At 43.5% G+C, this 21,110-nt stretch overlaps 1 protein-coding gene across 4 annotated transcripts in view; it reads right to left on the bottom strand.

Moving 5' to 3' along the window:
• Positions 1-1,745: 1,745 nt before the first annotated feature.
• The window catches only part of tgfbr1b (transforming growth factor, beta receptor 1 b), a gene marked incomplete at its 3' end in the record, with an annotated part of 109,404 nt that continues 90,039 nt past the window's right edge, over positions 1,746-21,110 (bottom strand). For all 4 annotated transcript variants that reach the window (XM_083657981.1, XM_083657980.1, XM_083657982.1 and 1 more), the window contains exons 6-8: positions 19,734-19,858; positions 18,498-18,628; positions 1,746-1,871 (exon numbers count right to left, since the gene is read on the bottom strand). In XM_083657981.1, coding sequence (XP_083514107.1) covers positions 1,746-1,871; positions 18,498-18,628; positions 19,734-19,858 — 382 coding nt within the window. The remainder of the gene's footprint in view (positions 1,872-18,497; positions 18,629-19,733; positions 19,859-21,110) is intronic.

Below are 21,110 nucleotides of genomic sequence, written 5' to 3'. Positions count from 1 at the left end.
CGCTGTTTTTCCAGGCGTATCTGATGACGTGTGAACGTTGAACTGACTGGACAGGGGCTTGAAGGACTATATTGCTTGGCATAAAAATGATTATTTGTTATCAATATTGCTTTTGTTGCTGTTGCCCAAACCTTACCGGGTAGGCTATATATAGTAACTATTTTATAAAAGCAATAAGCCCCGTGAGACTGTGGTTTACAGTGATTTTACAACAGCCAAGAGGTGTTTAAGGCACGCCTCTTGGGGCTTATTGCTTAAAGAAACTACTCACTCCTACTAGACTATATTCAAACCTATTGTTTATGGGCCTTATAATTGCAATGGTGTATCAGCTTTCTCCAACCGATATCATCATATATTGCCATTGACATCAAAGGAATATTGTCAATAGGTAAATGTTTACATCATCCAAGCCTACTTGGCACAACTCAACCACCTGCCTGCAGTATTCCTAATTAAAATTCTGATATATATATATATATATATATATATATACACACATACACATACACAGTATATATATATATATACAGTATATATATATACTATATATATATATATATTATATTATAGATTATAGATAGCATTTTGAAAATCAGAATATTTTTGGTTTACTGGGCTATCATATTTAGCTGACAGATTATACTGTATGGAACCTGCATTGGCAAATTGGTTGGGGGGTTGGAGGGTGTGTTCTTGATGACAGCTCATTTGAAAAAAGGAAATAACCGGGTTGCAGCCCCACTGGTGAGTAGCTTTGTCCTCTGAACTGACAAATTAAGTGATGATAAAGAGAATGAGGCAACAATGACGAAAATGTCACCAGGATAAGCTAAGCCCTGCCCCCTCAGGGCTAGTTGCTTTGTGTTTTGTTTGCCCTCTCCAGTTTGAGTGCTTCCTGGTTGGGTCTGCAGTGGATAGCTGGGGGGGCGGGACTTGAGACGGCCACCGGCTGCTGTGATGGGTCCTTCAGAAACACCGGGGGAAGTGGAACAATGGGGATAGATGGACTCTGTTTTTTGCTTTCAGAGACAGCCACTCCTCCTCTGATCCATCCATCCATTCCCTGACGTGTGTATATTAACCCATTGCAACACACACACACACACGCCTGGTTCCTCAGTCTTAGATGCAACAATCATCTGCTTGTCAACGAGCAAAAAGGCGAAAAAGACAAAACAGAGCACGGGGGAAAAGGAAGAAAAGGTTTTCACCTCCAATCGCTGAGTAAGGAGGATAATAATACCGTCTATAATAATAGTAGTGATGGTAAGGATATGGGTGTGGTTGGGTGGGAGGTGTGTGTGATGGTGGGGAATTACATCTTGATGCCCTCCTATTGGCTGAGCTGGGACAGGGTGTTCTTGATGATTGGTTGGGTGGTGGGGGGTTACAGCTTGATGCCCTCCTATTGGCTGAGCTGGGACAGGGTGTTCTTGATGATTGGTTGGGTGGTGGGGGGTTACATCTTGATGCCCTCCTATTGGCTGAGCTGGGACAGGGTGTTCTTGATGATTGGTTGGGTGGTGGGGGGTTACATCTTGATGCCCTCCTATTGGCTGAGCTGGGACAGGGTGTTCTTGATGATTGGTTGGGTGGTGGGGGGTTACATCTTGATGCCCTCCTATTGGCTGAGCTGGGACAGGGTGTTCTTGATGATTGGTTGGGTGGTGGGGGGTTACATATTGATGCCCTCCTATTAGCTAAGCAGGGACAGGGTGTTCTTGATGATTGGTTGAGGGGGGTTACATCTTGATGCCCTCCTGTTGGCTGAGCTGGGACAGGGTCTTCTTGATGCGCAGGGCGGTGAGGCGCGCCGCCCCGTTGGCATACCAGCACTCCCTCATGATCTTCGCCATCACCCGCAAGGCCTGCAGGGAGGAGCGACAACACAAGAGAAAACACAGGTTAAAATGGCTGCCTCGGTTATGTGCATGCACGAGCGGTCTGCCATCTTGGAAAAGCTAGTTACGGTAACCCACTTAGGTCGCTTTCACATATAAGCTGTTTGGTCCGCTTTAAACGCGCCATAGTTCATTTCCTTGGATAGTCCGCTTCGTTTGGGGTGGTGTGAAAGCGCAAACGAACTCTGGGGCAGAACAAACAAGTGAACTCTGGTCCGCTTGAAAACGTGGGTCTCGGTTCGCTTCCAAGTGAACCCTGGCGTGGTTTGTTTGTTGTGTGAGCAAATAGAAGCGATTAGACTTGCTCGTCTAATCTGCAGAATGAAATGTTCAACAGCTTGCTGCCTCATCAGCTGCTCATATTGGGCACATTCTTGTAAAATATTTATTTGATAGTAACACCAACGTAAAACCAGAAATCCCAATATCGCAGGTGGTGTTGCTATGTGGGTTTCTATTTAAAAGACGTGCAAACTGCAGTTCATCCAAACTGATTTCATTACAGATTTTTACAAACAGTGTTAACAGTGTTAATACAAAAATGTATATAAATATATAAATAAAAAATAAAAACACTAAAACACTCCAAACCATCACATAGGCTAATAACTTTATCAGTCGGTCTCAGAGTTTGTTTGTCATGTTTATTTCGAATATGTATGTAAACAAAACAGACAATATACAGGGCCTTCAAAATTACACACGTTAACAAGTCGATTGAAATCGTATTATGTAAGTGTAATATAATGTTTTAAAGTTGTACCCTGGCCTGAACAGACATATTCACAGTCTCTTCATTGGTCCGCTCTTAGCATTTTCCTCTCTCCCCGACCCGTCTTTGTCCATGTGGTATTGCCATAGCTAGCTCGCACATGTGAAAACCCATTCTCTAGCTCGGACCGATTCGGTACTGACAAGAAGCAACATTTCTACTGTCCCATGGCACAAAATAGCCATGTCTTATCTACAGTAGGCTTGGGCCGATATTATTGGGGCGGCTGTAGCTCAGGAGGTAGAGCGGGTTGTCCACTAATCGCTTTGGATGAAAGAGGTCGGTGGTTCGATTCCCACCTCCTCCAGTCGGCATGTCGAAGTGTCCTTGGGCAAGATACTGAACCCCAAATTGCTCCCTGCGCCTGCCGCCATCGGTGTATGAATGGGTGAATGTACCTACTGATGGTAAAGCGCTATATAAATGCAGGCCATTTACCATTTACCATTATTATTATTGAGTGAAATCTCACAATATTCATGGAATATGGCAATATATCCCCCAAAAAATTACATTGCAATGGACAAGCCGTCTCATTTGTGATTACTACAGCAGAATAAAATCTAGCATGATTCATTTTTAGGCACCACGATATCTATCGCCACATTGTTGTATCGCGATTTATTTAATTTTGATATGTTGTCCCAACCCATCAATGACAATGTAAAGCTTATCGTTGTGAAACTTTGCACCTTTGTTTGGTTTGATTTACCGTAGTTTTTTCTATTGGGAGAGAGTTGCTGGAAATGTTGAGTCATCAAACTATTTACCATAGAATTATTTTCCACTGGTCTAAATCAGTGGTTGTCAAAGTGGGGCCCGGGGAGCCCTAGGGGTCCTTGAGGGGGCGATCATTTATTTTCACTATCAGGGCTTAAAATTTGGCGCGGGATTGTGAGATTCGCACATCTTTTTGGAAATTCCCGCATATTTTCAATTTATAAAGGGGGAGTAATCCCGCAATGGTTTACGCCAGGGGTTTCAAACTCAGGGCCCGCCACGCCACTTGATATCAAGTTATAGTGAAATGAGGCCTCCGCTCGTTGTAAAACACAGAGCGCGCTCCCGAGGCATGTGGACGAGGCGCTGACGAGCCACACTTCACACCAGGGTTGCCAGATACATTTCCATAGATGTGCAGTTCCTTGGGCGGTTTTGTGTGCATTTTGGCGGGTTTTGAACTCTTTGTGCTGGAAACTGTCAGCAGTATCTGGCAACACGGCTTCACACTCCAGGCCAGCGGCATGGTGATTTGGTTCACCCGAGTGAAAAACCAAGTGGAAAGAAAAACATTTGCACGCTAAAATGTTGTCTTTTGTTGAGAAGTGAACATGTCGCTGTCAAAAGGCAAAAGAAAGGTTGATGTCGAGCACAGACAGTTTCAGGAGAAGTGGAAGAGTGATTATTGCCGACTGCCTCATTTGCAAAGAGAAAATCGCCGTACTAAAATAATATACAGTAAGCTGAAGCGAATAAGAATAAGCAGGGATGCAAACTAGTCACCTTTAGGTAACAGTGAGTCACCTTTTTCATCCCAAAATAGGGCACTTAAGTGAATGATTTTGTGTCTGCCCTGGTATCTGTCACCTTTTTAACTATCCATGACTTTGAGACCCTGAATAAGAGTCTAATAATTACTGTCTTTTGTCATTGTGTTTTATCTGGAGACTAAGCAGCCATGGGCTTTTGGTTGTATTAAAGCCTTTATTTTTTCTATTGAGTGATACTTTTTTTTTTTGTAAATATATTTATTGGGTTTTCCTTTTTTTTTTTACACAACATGTATTGACACAAATACAACATGTACATACACACGAATACAGAAACGAAACAAAAACAAACCACACACACAAAAAAAACAAAAACAAACAAACCAACAACTATAAAATAAAACCAAAATCAATTAAATTAAATTATTCAAGCATTTCTTACAAGGCACTTACATTCCTGGTGTGCGACTTTCTAGGTATTCTATAAATCGTCCCCACACTTTATGGAAGTTTTGCACTTTCCCTTTGACGGCATAAGTCAATTTTTCCATGGCAAGAACATTGGAAAGACTTTTAAACCACTGTTCAATTGTCGGTGCCTCCGTGCTCTTCCAAGACGTTGCAATACAGTGTTTAGCCTGAAGTGAACAAAGGTTTAGTAACTTTTTATTTGCCCCCGTCAGTCCTAACCCAGGAGGGGGTAACCCCAGAATGAATAACTGTGGGCAGATCGGCAATGCAACAACAGTAATGTCAGATATAGTTTGCATGACTTTCTCCCAAAATTGCTTAATTTTCGGACAGCTCCAGAGGCAATGAAATAGAGTACCGACTTCTAGACTACATTTACTACATAAATCAGGATTATTGTTGTCAAAACGATGTAACAGGTATGGAGTAATGTATGTACGCATAATCCATTTATATTGTAGCAGCTTGAATCTGGTATTGATAGTCTGGGTTTGTGCATCATGACAAACTGTCTCCCAGTCATCCTCAGAGATCTCTACCCCGATGTCATTGGACCAAGCCAATCTTTTGTCATCTGAGGATTCTCTGGAATTATCTACCATCAGTTTATACAAACATGAAACCTGGCCATGTCCTTGGAGATGCTCCATTATGGAATTTTCAAGACAAGAGAGAGGAGGCTTACTAGTGGACTGATGTAATGCTGTTAAAATGTAGTTTCTAATTTGTAGGTATTTGAAGAAGTGTTTTGTAGGGATACCATGGTTTCTTTGTAGATCCTCAAAACTGTAAAACACACCGTCTTTATTATAAATATCCATAACTTTACTGACCCCTCTCTCTGCCCAAGATCTAAAGCCAGGATCACCTCTGCTTGGAGGAAATCTACGGTTTCCCCATATTGGAGTAAAACCTGATAGTTCTGATCTTATGTTTAAGTGTGTTTGTACTTTGTACCAGACTTGTATAGTATTTCTAACAAATGGATTATGCGTATTTTTTAACAGGTTTCTCAGTGTATCTGAATAAAGGTATAAATTTAGGGGTAATGTAGATGTAGTGGAATTTTCTATTCAAACCCAGGACGTTGTACAATTGTCTGAGAACCAACACATGGCTGCCCTTAACTGGGCTGCCCAATAATACCAGAGGAAGTTCGGGACTTGGAGACCTCCCCTTTCGTATGGTATGTAAAGTAGAGTGATACACTTTACTAAAACACTCATATCATAGTATAATACTCCAGGTGTGCATAAACTACAGGTAAGGTAAAGACAAAAATGTGAAATTATTATTCGGTATCATATCTGTTATCGGACAGGAGAAGCAGATATTTACCGGGTTATCCTATCGGCTGAAAAAATCCCTCCCAAAGTCTCTTTGATGTAAAAAAGTGTGAGAACCTCTGGTGTAAATAGCTCCAACTCCAACTAGATTCACCAGGCTGTGAAAGAGGAGCGGTACCGGGCCTGTAAACAGCATCTGGTGTGTATGAGTCAACAAGTGTGTGTGTCTGGAAATATGCTAGTGGGCCCCTGTGATCTGTGGGATTTCCTACAGCGCTAGTTAAGAACACACACGCACGCACGCACGCACACACACACACACACACACACACACACACGCACACACACACACACGCACACACACACACACCAGGTGAAGCTCATTCCTTCATTCTTCCACTGCTTGGAATCTGTCACTGTTCAAACTTAAGGCCCAATTATACTCTACGTTAAAGACTGAGACGGAGATGGACAGAGCCTTCTGTCCGTACTCTGCGTTCATTTTGTGCGTTTTCTGTCCGTTATCTAAAAGCTTACGGATACGCATGAAACGGAGCAAAACCACACACACACTCATACATTTGACTCTCTACTGCTCACTGGTGAATGTATTGCTTAACATGATACCAACGTGAAAGACGCATGGAAGTATGTGGGCAGTGACGATAACGTTTGAAACGGACGCATCTATTTACGTATGAAAATGGAGTATAAATGAGCCATAAGGGTGCACCGTATTGGATTTTTTTCTGATATTTTCCAACTCTTTTGGCTAATTGTCGATACCGATATATGCACACATTTCCCCCTCACCTAACTTCAGAGAACATCAAGTCTCTCCTGTAGTGGAATTAACACATTATTATTATTATGCATACTCTCATGGTGATGGCCCACTGGCAGATGCAGACATAAATACAATGCTTCTCAAAATGTACACATTCACTGGGCAAAATAAGAAAACTACCTCACCTTAGGTTATGTAAAACATGCCATATTCTTATTTATGTATATATTTTTTTCATCCAAGGAAAACTGTAGAATTAATCTTACTTAAACCAGCTTGGATGGTATTGGCAGAAATGTCCTATCAGGCCGATGCCGGGGGGTGGGTGATGTGGGGGGGAGGCACAAAAACTGAAATGAATGGCATTTTGTGGCTTTTTTGGGGAAGGCACAGAATATCAGTGTCAGTCAAAAATAAATATATACATAAATAAAATCTAATCAGTGTTGCCTGTATTTGCGCGTGTGTGTGTGGTTGGTTGTGTGTTTTGCGGTCCTCTCACACAGCAACGATAGTATTCCATCATACATGAGACTGGGATCTGGTTTCAAACTTTAGTCTAGACGTAAACACAAATGTCTATACACACACACACACAGACTCACGCTCGCGCAAATTCCACTGAGTCCGGGTTCGGTCCGGCTGCGCTGCGGTACGGCTTTGGAGCCGATACGTTTCCACTCTAATCAATGTGTCAACTTCCACCAACTCCGCTGCGTTGCATGTCTACTCCATCCCAGCTCTGATGATCCGGAGCTCTCCGAAGCAGATACGCAAGGCTTCTATTTTTCCGGGTGTCGGAGCAAAGCCGCAGCAAGTTGGGCGGAGACAGGCCTGGAGTCAACAGGTCAGAGGTGCTTAGAGCATTCAAGATCAAGCCAGAAGACAAACATGGATGAGGAAAAGTTCATCATTGAAGTGGAAAACCACAAAATAATATATGACACGACACATCCTTTTTACAAGGACAACACCAAGCAAGTCCACCCCTCCTCTGCTTCTCCAGTTGGGAACAATGATCTTCTGCCTGTTTGTTGTTGTATTTATCCCACATACAAATTGTCTTGCGCGAATGCGCGTGATTTCACCACGAGAACTTGTCGGTCTTGTCACTCCAGCTGTCGTGCAGAGCCGTGACGTGCTCTGCATGCAGTCGGTTAGTGTTGGCGGAGCACGGAGCAAAACCGGAGCACAGCCGCAACGCAATGCAAATGCACTCAGTGGATCCCGGCGTAACTTGTGATGCAAGATCAACCACAGACTGCAAATAATATCTATCCAGACAGACATACAGGTTGGACAGGCTCAAACCCCCCCCCCCCACACACACACACACACACACAGGAGTCTATCACTTGCTAAAGTGGGCAATGCTGTGCTGGTGCTCTGCCTCTTACTGAATATTAGACAGAATTAGAGAGATATGTGACAGTCTGGTTTTTAATTCATGGCCTCACCTAGGAGCACAATGATGATAACAGTACAACACAAATTGATGTGGCCTATAGTTAATTGAATATCAAAGGTGATTGTGCAGGGTGTTCTTCTCAATACAAAATCATTACAAATTAATAAATTAACACAGACCTTTTGAATATTGATGTTTTTTTTATTTTTAAGAAAAAAATACAAAAATTGAAAAGTAGATGCGAGTATTTTCTGGCTTCTTTAGTTTTCTATGACACTAAACTTATTATCTTTGGGTTGTGGACTGCTAGTCGGGACAAAAGAAAACATTTGATGATGTCATATTGCGCTTTGGGGTAGCTACTGGACTGCACTGGTCCAAGCAAACAGGGTGGCCCATAAACACTCTTTAAAAATATATTTTGTTAGATTTGTCTTATTACTCCCATTAGCTACAATATTCTTCCTGTCACAACAAACAGCAATCAAACCTGTGTGTGTGTGTGTCTGTGTGTGTGTGTGTGTGTGTGTGTGTGTGAGAGAGAGAGAGAGAGAAACCACTGCGGTCAGGTTGGAGCTGAAACTGGAGACTGCAAGAGAGACAACACACACACTTTCCCTCCCTAAGGCTAAGTGGTTGCTTCCTCTCTGGGGAGTGTGTGTGTGTGTGTGTGTGTGTGTGTGTGTGTGTGTATGTGTGTGTGTGTGTGTGTGTGTGTGTGTGTGTGTGTGCGCGTGTGCGTGTGGGTGGGTGGGTGCGTGTGAGTGATTGAGTGAGAGAGAGAGAGCAAGAGAGAGAAAGATGCTACGTGACCGTATCTACTGGATCACAGTGTGAGTAAAGATGCTACGTGACCGTATCTACTGGATCACAGTGTGAGTAAAGATGTTACGTGACCGTCTCTACTGGATCACAGTGTGAGTAAAGATGCTACGTGACCGTATATACTGGATCACAGTGTGAGTAAAGATGCTACGTGACCGTATCTACTGGATCACAGTGTGAGTAAAGATGCTACGTGACCGTATCTACTGGATCACAGTGTGAGTAAAGATGCTACGTGACCGTATATACTGGATCGCAGTGTGAGTAAAGATGCTACGTGACCGTATCTATTGGATCACAGTGTGAGTAAAGATGCTACGTGACCGTATCTACTGGATCACAGTGTGAGTAAAGATGTTACGTGACCGTCTCTACTGGATCACAGTGTGAGTAAAGATGCTACGTGACCGTATATACTGGATCGCAGTGTGAGTAAAGATGCTACGTGACCGTATCTATTGGATCACAGTGTGAGTAAAGATGCTACGTGACCGTATCTATTGGATCACAGTGTGAGTAAAGATGCTACGTGACCGTATCTATTGGATCACAGTGTGAGTAAAGATGCTACGTGACCGTATCTATTGGATCACAGTGTGAGTAAAGATGCTACGTGACCGTATCTATTGGATCACAGTGTGAGTAAAGATGCTACGTGACCGTATCTACTGGATCACAGTGTGAGTAAAGATGTTAAGTGACCGTCTCTACTGGATCACAGTGTGAGTAAAGATGTTACGTGACCGTCTCTACTGGATCACAGTGTGAGTAAAGATGCTACGTGACCGTATATACTGGATCGCAGTGTGAGTAAAGATGCTACGTGACCGGATCCCAACACTCATTCACTGCATGCTTACACCCTATATTTTGCTGGATGTGTACACCCTTTACTTAAACAAAACAAGATGTGAGGAGAAACGGCAATCATCAGAAGTAGCATGGTAAAAGTCGAGCAAGAGTGATCTTTTTTTTAACTAATATAACTCCACAACATAAAGATATGCATTAATCAATAACATGGGCTTGTTTGTATTTATAATATGCAGTCATGGCTGCATTGCTTACAAGAGTACAAAATTACTAATGGCACTACACACTACACAGGTAGTCACACTGCGATCCAATAGATACGGTCACGTAACATCTTTACTCACACTGCGATCCAGTAGATACGGTCACATAACATCATCTAAACACGGAGGGGTTGTTGAGCTACTCACAGTATCAAAGGGAAGTAAATTAGTGCAGTCAGGGGAGGGTGAAGTCCAGAGGATTGATGAAAAGTCAGGCAAAATGAGTAATCCAGTAAAATGAAAAATGAAATGTCCATCCGATGAATAATCCAGTGGGGTATCGTTAGCGGGACAGAGGGAGCAGGGCAGCTCCAAGCAGACCAGGTGTAGCGCTAGCCGGCGGCTAACAGACGAGGTGTAGCGTTAGCCGGCTAGCAGGGAGGCTGGGAGAGCGAGGCAGCAGGGGACAGTGAGTAGAGAGAGAAGTGGCGAGAGACTTAGAGAAAACAAATATAGACGGAGAACAGATGAAAATAGATGGAAAGCAAGGAAGAAAGACTGACTGAGGAGCGGCAGCCACACACGGCGCCTAGCAGTACCCTCCGACAACAAACACACATGCGCACACACACACACACACACACACAGGACGTGACGTGAATGTGATCTCTGTAATCCAGTATATACGGTCACGTAGCATCTTTACTCACACGGTGATCCAGTATATACGGTCACGTAACATCTTTACTCACACTGTGATCCAGTATATACGGTCACGTAGCATCTTTACTCACACTGTGATCCAGTATATACGGTCACGTAACATCTTTACTCACACTGTGATCCAGTAGATACGGTCACGTAACATCTTTACTCACACTGTGATCCAGTATATACGGTCACGTAGCATCTTTACTCACACGGTGATCCAGTATATACGGTCACGTAACATCTTTACTCACACTGTGATCCAGTAGATACGGTCACGTAACATCTTTACTCACACTGTGATCCAGTAGATACGGTCACGTAGCATCTTTACTCACACGGTGATCCAGTATATACGGTCACGTAGCATCTTTACTCACACTGTGATCCAGTAGATACGGTCACGTAGCATCTTTACTCACACTGTGATCCAGTAGATACGGTCACGTAACATCTTTACTCACACTGTGATCCAGTATATACGGTCACGTAGCATCTTTACTCACTCTGTGATCCAGTATATACGGTCACGTAACATCTTTACTCACACTGTGATCCAGTATATACGGTCACGTAGCATCTTTACTCACTCTGTGATCCAGTATATACGGTCACGTAACATCTTTACTCACACTGTGATCCAGTAGATACGGTCACGTAACATCTTTACTCACTCTGTGATCCAGTATATACGGTCACGTAGCATCTTTACTCACACTGTGATCCAGTATATACGGTCACGTAGCATCTTTACTCACTCTGTGATCCAGGAGATATGGTCACGTAGCATCTTTACTCACACTGTGATCCAATAGATTTGTACAAAGGACGGGTTGGGAGAAGTCATGAGTTGACTGCAGTGACAGAGCTGCTGCTGAGGGACTGATGACACAAGTCCAGAGGAGCTCGGTGCTGTTTACAAAGACCATCGCATCTACACATGGTGAAAATAATTGTGACAACTCTTGATAGCGAGGCAGTTTACTGAACTTAGTTAACTTGCTAACTTTTGCAAGTTAAACAAAATGGCCCCACAGGGCTTAACACATTGAGTGCCACAGCGCTTCAGTAAAATTGTCTGGAGCCTGTGCCAGATTCACTTCCATTCAGTTGAAAACAGCTATAGAATTTTTTCTATTAGGGCTATATGGACAGGGCTGGACTCTAATGAAACATTGGACACTCCTGCTTCTTTCAAAGAAGAAATTTTGTTTCTAGACAGTTCCATTATGAAATGACAGCCTCTGAAAGAAGAGCACTTTCAAGGGTTTTCTGCTGTCTTTTTTTACTTTTGAAGATAAAGTCACTTTTATGAATACTTTTTGCACTCTAATTTCAAGCACATTCACTGACTCTAGCTAATATTTTCTGATGTAGTGACATGGTGTAGTTCTGTGCAGCCTGCGTGCCCCACCCCCCTCTCCCCCCCTCTCCCCCCCTGAGCTGCAAACTCCTCTCCACACGCACACAGTCTATTTTCGCAGCCTCCGTTTTTGCCCCGGGCGGATCCCAGCGCGACAAGGAAATGCCAAACGGGACTGAAGGAAAAGGTTTGGCTGTTCGGCATCGGGTGCTGCCTTTCTGGCAGGGAATCGTGTGGAGAAACTATATGCAGACAGATAGACAGAAGCAGAGGAGCTCAGTTGTGGGCGCGGATCGCAGCCAACTGTCAGCTGCAGACAGAGCAATCTATATGGCTCTGGCTGCAGCATGCATCGGTGTCTCTTTGATCACGGCTTTCTCCTGCACAAAGTAAAGGATTGAGCGCCAAGGTTTTAGGGTGGCGCAGCTCCCGTGTAGATTTTTAAGGTGGCGCCGTGTGATCCCTTGAAAGGATTCATGCTCACTGGCTGGGTACGACCTTAAACAGCAGAATTATGGAATAATATGAATTATGATTTTAGGACGTCCACAGACGTCCTTGGCACTTCTCGTTACTTTTTTTTAGGACGTCCACAGACGTCCTTGGCACTCAATGTGTTAACATTCACTTTGCAAACTAGGGGGGAATTCCCCCCTTATGTTCTTCAGATAGGGGGGATTTATACATTTTGGGGGGATCTATAGACTTTGGGGGGGATTTATAGACTTTGGGGCGAGACACTAACCCGAGTTCAACTATGTGTCTTACATTGTCCTATTCTTCCCAGGCACCATGGCAGTACACAAATTCCCAGTAAAAGTGCAAATACTCAACTAAAAATAGACTCAGGTAGGAAGTTGAAGTAGGGGTTCAAATCCTTTAGCCTACTCAACTCATATTATAAAAGTACATAGTTACAGAATGTTAAGCAGCTGAATTCACTATGTAATTCACACAGCACCATGCATTTTACAAATTGAGCAGCTCATTTCACCCTCCTTATGCTCAAGCCATGGAAATAGTATGTACCATTTCTGCTGAAACTTATCTTTAGGTTTGATCTTTTTCGTCTTTATATTGTGGGTGCTGCGTGTCTCGGGTTCATTAACATCATTCTCGTTCTCTGGATCATCAACAATGTCGACGTCACTGGCACTCGGCATCGGAAGAATTAACGTTATTAATGTCATTGTCACTATCGATTTCTTCATCGTCAATAATGTAAACTGACACTGACGTTACTCGGTGTTACGTTAACGTTACCACTAGAAGTGCCTTGTTGTTCGACTTGTCCAGTTTGTTTTATCTGAGCGGGTCCCCCTTCTGACGACAAAGTTTTCTTTTTAGCCAGCGATCCATCACGTTTGCAAGCAGCTGTCTGTATCCACCGAGAAACCAGCAGAGGAGTGTTGATGTCGAGAGAGGACTGAGCGGACAGAGCTAGCGTGCTAATGTTTATTGTCAACTGGCCAAGGAAGTGAAATTTGGTCCGCCCATGTAACGCGTCCGGCCAGTGAATGCAGCAACGTTCCGCACAAACACAGATCGGTCCACACAAACCATTGCGGGATTACTCCCCCTTTATAAATTGAAAATATGGCGGAATTGGGAAAATGTGCGGGATTCCCGCAATCCCGCGTCAAATTTTAAGCCCTGCCCCATGTATTGACCAACCTCATCGCAAATGCACCATTATCCTATGTTTTTATAATATGACCGGGAGGTAACAACGTGTGTCTTCCGTAACCCATTCAGCTATGGTAAAGTTAGAGGTGTTTCTCTCAACATGGGCTACAGGTGACTTTAAGCTGAAAACATACTACAGCGTCAAAAACCTCGCCGAGGGCTGTGCCACTGCTGGCGAGCCTGCTGGCGCAGCTGGTGTGCAGCAGCTCCCCGGAAATGTGACTTGACGCAGCTGACGTGAACAGCGCAAGTACAATATAATGTAGATGGGGAGATAGCAGGGGAGAGTGACGGCCGCTGTACACCAACATGGGCGGTGAGCGATGTACTCGCTATCGCCCAGTCAGCCCTGCCCCGCTGCTACAGCGTGGTTGGCTGCCTTGCTGTATTTCCGTCTTCAATTGGTCGATTTCGAAATGGCCCCTACTTCCCTCGCTGCAGTCTCTCGCTCACCACCTTGCAAAGCATGCTGGGATACCTAGCGTCAGGACATCGCAAACGACAAGACGAGGAGGGGCCAAAATCGAAATAGACCAATTGAAGACGGAAATACAGCAAGGCAGCCTACCAAGCTGCAGCAGCGGGGCAGGGCTTGACAGGGCGAGTGCGAGTACATGCGAGTTTATCGCATTTGGTGAGAAGGGGGTCTGAAAGGTATGACCAAGTACAGTATATGCACTACATTCTATCCTTGGGCTAACTTCTAGTCATTGAAATCCTAGTGAAATCACACAATTGACTCATTTTCTGGGACCCCCTCGTCAAGCTGACGTTACAGTATATAGCTCTAGTTGTCGCCGGCAAGGCTCCAAGTAGAGAGCTGTGCGGGCCTGAAATCTCGGCCCAAGCCCTCCCCGGCCGTGACATGCAGGCCCGTGCCCGACCCGGCCCGGATGAGTTATGAAATTAATTGGCCCGAGCCCAATATTACGATACAATGACACATCTCTCCCTCTCTCTCTGTTCAGTGTGCTGCGGCGCGGCCCCCCTGCTCCTGCAGCCTCTCGCTGCCTGTCTCTCTAATTGACTCTCTCTCTCTGTTCGGGAGCTGTCCGCTGTACACGGACGGACATGGCACACATGGCTTGTTTGTTGTTTTTTACACACTGACACAGCATGCTGTCTGTCGCTGACTGAGCGGAAAGCTACATGTCATGACATGAGTATGAATGGCAGACTAACGTCACGTGAGGGTCTGTGTGTGACTGTGTGGCAGGGGGAGTGTCTGTGCACTCCTCCTCTTTGTCTGACTGTGCTCTGCTGTGTAAAATTAAGTGAGTAATACGTTATTTTATTTAATTATTGAAACGGGCCCGACCCCGGACCTATTAATAAAAAAAAGGGGAAAAAAAGCCCGGCCCCGGCCCGTATTGGCCAGGCCCGAGGGGCCCGTGAGGGTACGCTCGGGTTTGCAGCTCTCTAGCTCCAAGTCGAGGCTGATGTTGGAGCATGTTCCCAGCTTTACTCTATGATCCACACAAAGTGGAGTCTCCTACTGGTTAAAAAAAAGACTTTAAAATCTGTGTACAAAACTTTTTTTATGTTTTAACTTTTCATCTTCCTGCCTGACTTCAGTGGTGTAATTTCAGCAAGAGCCAAGGTATGGCAAGGTAGCAGGTGGAGGGGGGTGAAGGGGGAGTTCCCCCCCCCCTTCGTGGATTTTGTGTGTGAAATCGGTTGTGCAATAGTCAATTTTGGTGTTATTTCTATATGCAATTCAGTTATGTGACATGTATAGTAAACATACTTTTTAAAATTCCAGTGAATGATATAGCCTACATGTAGCGTTACATTTTTTTATTTTATTTTTTAGTGATTTGCTTCACTGACAGGCTGTGCATAAAAATGAATACTGTAAATTGTACAAGGAACCTTAACCTCTAAAAATATTAATGTTAGCCTGCAAAAGCAGTTACATTAATGTAGCCTACTCTGTGTACATGACCAACACACTACAGCAGTAAAAACAATAATAGGCTATGGTGTGAGGAAGTGTAACCTCTGTAAACAGCTGTGTTACACTATGGTAATTATCCCTGCCTGCCAGAGAATACTTTATTGTTGTTGGAGTGTTTATTTCCAAAAAACCTAGCATGAACAACAGTAATGATATCAAGAAAATCCTCATGATTATTATCATGATATTGATTTCAACCAGATCACCCAGCCCAATTTTTGGACAAAAATGCACCAGCTGCCCCTGGATACGGTAACTCTGTCTACAAACTATAACCGCCAGTCAAGAAATACTTTGCAAGGTAGCTACTGTATGCTTAACAAACAACATAGCCTAATTGGTAGAATGATGCAAGTAAGGAGATCTGCTTATTGCTCACCTCTTTCGGCATCTGCGAGAGAGCAGGAGAGAGAGCAGAGGGGAGGAGAAAGAGAGGGGACCGCACCGGACGACGCACGTGTGGAATGGGGCTCAGTCTACTCTGAACATAATGGCATTCCATTGACTTTTAATTGCATTTCATTGACTTTACCATGGCCCATTCACTGTACTATGTAAACAGCGGTGCTCTGAGCAGCACTCTGAGTGAGTATGAACACCGACCCGAGTGGGGAGTGCGCCCCCGGTTTGCGGAGCTCCGCCTCGTGCTGCCTTCCTATGTCCTAAGCTTAACGAGCAGATGCGAGTTTTTTCCCCCGTGCGCATATCTCTCTCTCCGCTTTGTCTCTCCCCCTCGCTCTCTCCTTCCCTCTCTCTCAAATTTAGCTAGAAGCCAAGGTATGGTGGCTGCCATAGCTTGCCATACTGAATTGACGCCCTTGCCTGACTTCCTCACCTAAAGTGTAGTTTTGAGAATAAACTCCAGGATTGTGTCAATGGCAGCAAAGTAGTGGGTAAACCCCAAAAGCCCTTGACTCAACTTTTCACAGAAAGGACAAGGAGGGAGGCGAGGAGTCTCCTGGCAGATAGCTCACATCCTTTATTCAGCCAGTTTGAGCCTCTGAGCTCTGGGAGGCGCTATAGAGTAATGTATTTAGGAAGGCTTTAATCCCAAGTGCCATTAGTACCGTATTCTTAACTCTACCAAGTGAGCAACAAAATTTAAACCACAGACATATTTTAATGCGTAATGTAACCGTCTACATGTTCTGTTGTGTTTTTTTTTGTGTGTTTGGTGAGCAGAAGACAATTTTCCACCCTGGTGGACAATAAAGTTCTATTCTATTCTATTCTATTCTATTCTATTCTATTCTAAAAGGTTGAAGGACCCACGGGACCCCAATCCCAATGCAGTCCTCAAAAGTGGTTTCCAATCATCTCAGTTTTCATCTCAACCAATCACTAGAGTAGCTGACTAAACCAATTAACACACCTTCAACCATAGAGGAGGAACTGCTCATTGAATTCATTGAGCTGCTGAATGTTTGGTTGGAATGAACACCTGCAGCCTCTTGGCTAGGAAACTTTCATATCAGATCAGATAAACTTTATTGTCCCCGAGGGGAAATTTGTCTTGGGCAACAAGTGCATTACAGCATGTTGATCAGCAGTAACATATACCAACAAAAGAAAACAAAAACATGACAGCAAGACAACAGTAGCATTTGAACAAAGACATTGCACAGAACCCGGGTGGAACAGGCGGTGCCTGTTTAGGCAAGAAAAATTGCACCCGCCCATATTACACTTACCCTTATTGCACTATCATGTAAATAATAAAATAATAAAATAAATAAAAGCATAGAACCATAAAACCTTAAAATCATAAAAACATAGAAGCATAAAACCATGGCGAAATAAAAGCAAAGAGAACCCACAAGAAGGACTAAAAGAAAGGAACAAGTGCGCTTCCATACTGCCACCTCCCATCAGTGCAGGTGTTTCACCCGTGAGGAAGGGGCTCGCTGTCTATTCAGCAGTGCAATAGAAGTAGGAAGGAAGGAGAGACTATATCTATTGCTTTTGCAGTGGCTGGCTCTGAACCGTCTGCCCGAGGGTAGCATCTCGTACTCCGAGTAGAGGATGTGGTTTGGATCAGTCAGAACTCTATTTGCCAGGTTAATTACTTTGTTTTCGAAGATGGACTGAAGTGTCAGGTAATCGTTTCTGCCAATCACCTTCATGGCAGTTTTTAAAAGCCGTGTGCGATCGCTGCAGCACTAGAGCCTGGGTGGCCAGCAGAGCAGCGCCACCGGAAAGAGATGATCATTGAATTCATTGAGCTGCTGGCTAGGAAACTTTCATATACTGTTAAAGGGAACCTAGTATGCTTTTCCATATTGTGTGTCATATATGTATTGTTACAATGATGTTCATATTAAAGATGGCCAAACTTTCAAATGAAGAGGTTAACGTATGTGAAGTTATCCCCGTTATCCCCAAAAATCGCAGGATTTAGACTGCCCTGAAGGAGAGGTTACGAGAGTTGAATGAGAAAATGGGGTCTAGGTGATATCAGACCCTGATTGCCTTATGTCATTGCTCCACCCCCCGGCACTGTTCAAACCATACCCAAGTGTGGGTAATGTCACAATTCACTCTACCAGAATTTACAAACTATACCTTTCATAAAGACACACATTCTTCACTGTAGTTTCTGCTGTCAGCTAAAGAGACAGGAGCTAAAACCCAACATTTCAGAGAGAGGCTGAACTGAGGGGCTGCATAAAGGGACAGTACAAGATACATACGTTTTTTGAACTGTGAATAATGCCACGCTACTCTAGTGAAGTCCCAGAATGAAATAATAATAAATGATAGAACTGGGAATTAGCATTAGAATATTTGAGAGTCTAGATATGACAGTTGGTGATAGTTGTCGTACCTCACAGCTCTGCCAGCGGTTGGGAATGTTGGGCCGAAGTTTCTGCTCACAAACGACCTTCCTCATCTCTTCCACCGAGGGGTCTGACTGGACCAGGTCGTAGTAGGGCAGCTGGTAGTCCTCATGTATGCCTGACAGAAAACATGTGTCACACACAGCTGCAACAGGATGGATGGCTTGTGTGTATTGTCATGTGGAACCACAGCATCTACTGATTATACAAGAAGTGGAATTTCCTTGAAGGTTCAAGCCAGTGGGCTGTTTTGGGTGATCAGATTGCAATGGGATAGTGCTTGGCCACATGAAATGTGCAAATGCACCCAAGACACATTGAGGACGGATTGTGATCTGATCGGCCAAATCACCTCCGGAGGTGGTCAGGGACCCATTTGGGATCGATGGATCAATGATCATCGATCGATCAATCAATCAACCTTATATTTATATAGTGCCACATCATCACAAGAGTTATCTCAAGGTGCTTTACAAATAGAGCAGATGGAAGACCAGGCTCTTTATTTTAGACCAAACAATTGAAACAATTATCACATGCACTGGCTATTTTACTGCAGGCCATGTGGCAATTGAAACAATTCCCCAACAAGAGCATGCACTTGGCGATGGCAGCAAGGACAGTCCTAACCACACTTTAACGGGGAAGAAACCTTGAGCAGATCTGGCTCATTTACACAAGTGTAAATGCAAACGCGTTCTCACTCTACATAAAACCGTCACCTCTGTTTTTCTGCTGCTCTAAGCTATGGACCTTGCCTGATCCGATCACAATCGGATCTCAATGTGGACACTGGAGACTATTAATACCAGGTGTAAATATAATCAGGTTAATGTGGTCAAGCACTATCCCATTGCAATCCGATTACCCAAAACACATTTTAATGCCAGGTGTAAATGAGGTCTCTGAGCCTCCTCACTCTATTCATCTATCAGTCCTTCCATTAATATACCCCCTTTAACATTGGCCAAAAAAGCCACTAATATCAACAATTCAATCTGATTTTATTGACCCTTGAAGCGACGCGGCTGATTATCGGATCAGCTCTGAACGGCACGCCATATAAATTGCACAGGGTGTTACAAAGCGTTATTAATGTATTTTTTTTAACGCTTACAGCTGCTTTAAAGCTAAGACCTGTGTTTAAAAAAGAACGGGTATGAGCGGTACTTTTGGCGTAAAAAATTAGTCAACCTCTCCCTCCACCCCCTCCCCATGCTCACCTCCCATAGAGCAGCGGCTGGCAATCTCCCAGAACACCAGGCCCATGGCGTAGATGTCAGCTCTCTTGAAAGACTCAAAGTGTTTCATGTTGATGGAGTCATCCAGGACCTCTGGAGCCATGTACCTGGACACAGAGACCAGACAGCTCAGGACTTGAAGAAGATTCAACATTCAAGATTTAAAAAACTTTATTATCTATCACATAATGATAGAAAATTGTCAGGTTTTAGGGGCTCAAACCATAAAAACATACATACATGAAAGTCACATAAAATTACATCAAGAACATAAACAGTCACATAATAAATAAATCAGTGGAGGTGTACAAAAAAAAGGGGGAACATTAAAACAATAAGTAATAGTAAGATCATAGAAAAAATAAGATACTATAAGAAAAAATACTACAATGAACCAACCACCTGGGATAATAATTTAGGGATTTAGCGATAAGGGAGAAAAAGGACATTACAACAATATAAAGTAATAATTATTAAATACAACTAAATTAATTAAAGGCAAGGTCATAAAAATACATTTTGAGTTTCTTCTTAAAACTTTAAGATATGAAGGTGCTAGACCATTTAAAGGGGGACTATCCCCCAAGATTTCTGGCAAAACGGCATGCTGCTTCATTAAAAATAATAATAATAATAATAATAATAAATAAAAATAAAAGAAGCAGAAGAGCGTCTCCTCTTGTCTCACTACATTTGGCTGTGTTCAGACCATTGATTGGTTCAGACCGGAAAAACCAACCGGAAACGGACACTTTTCCCAGCATAGAGAAAACCGTTATATCAGAGTGTATCAGATATAAAGGAAGTTATAAATATAGCCACGTTATAAACTAACCAACGCTGGTGGTCCATATGGAAACTGTTACTCGAAATGGTTAAAAATTATATCAATTTGGTAATTCAGTGGCGTTTTACTGCCATGTAACATAACTAACGTTAGCCACTAGCATTAGCCACAGTAGCAATTACTCATAATGCCTTGCGTTGTTAAAGGGCTCACGCTAAAAACGGGTCCATTGGAGTGGATGGATGTTGCAACTCTCCTGGCGTGAACTACAGTAATGATCACATGAAAAAAACATTTTCCCCATGAGTGGGAAAGGCGGGAGTTGGCCGTGAAGTGACACACAACCGTGACGTGACACACAACCAGGAACCGGCCATTTTAGAGGGCCCCAAAAAAAAGGCTTCAACACATAGAGGGCACTTTTCCTGCTGAAACTGATGCATTTTGTACAATTGTAACAGTTTGGTCTCAAATGTGATTTTGACCAGAATTCTTCACACACCACCCCAAAAGCCATATATATTGGTTAAAAGCTGAAAAAATTTGTTTTTTGTTGTTTAAGGATTTAAAAA

This window comes from Poromitra crassiceps (assembly GCF_964638095.1).
Source record: "Poromitra crassiceps genome assembly, chromosome: 2".
Classification (NCBI taxonomy): Eukaryota; Metazoa; Chordata; class Actinopteri; order Beryciformes; family Melamphaidae; genus Poromitra; species Poromitra crassiceps.
This window is presented reverse-complemented; position numbering and strand designations above follow the sequence as displayed.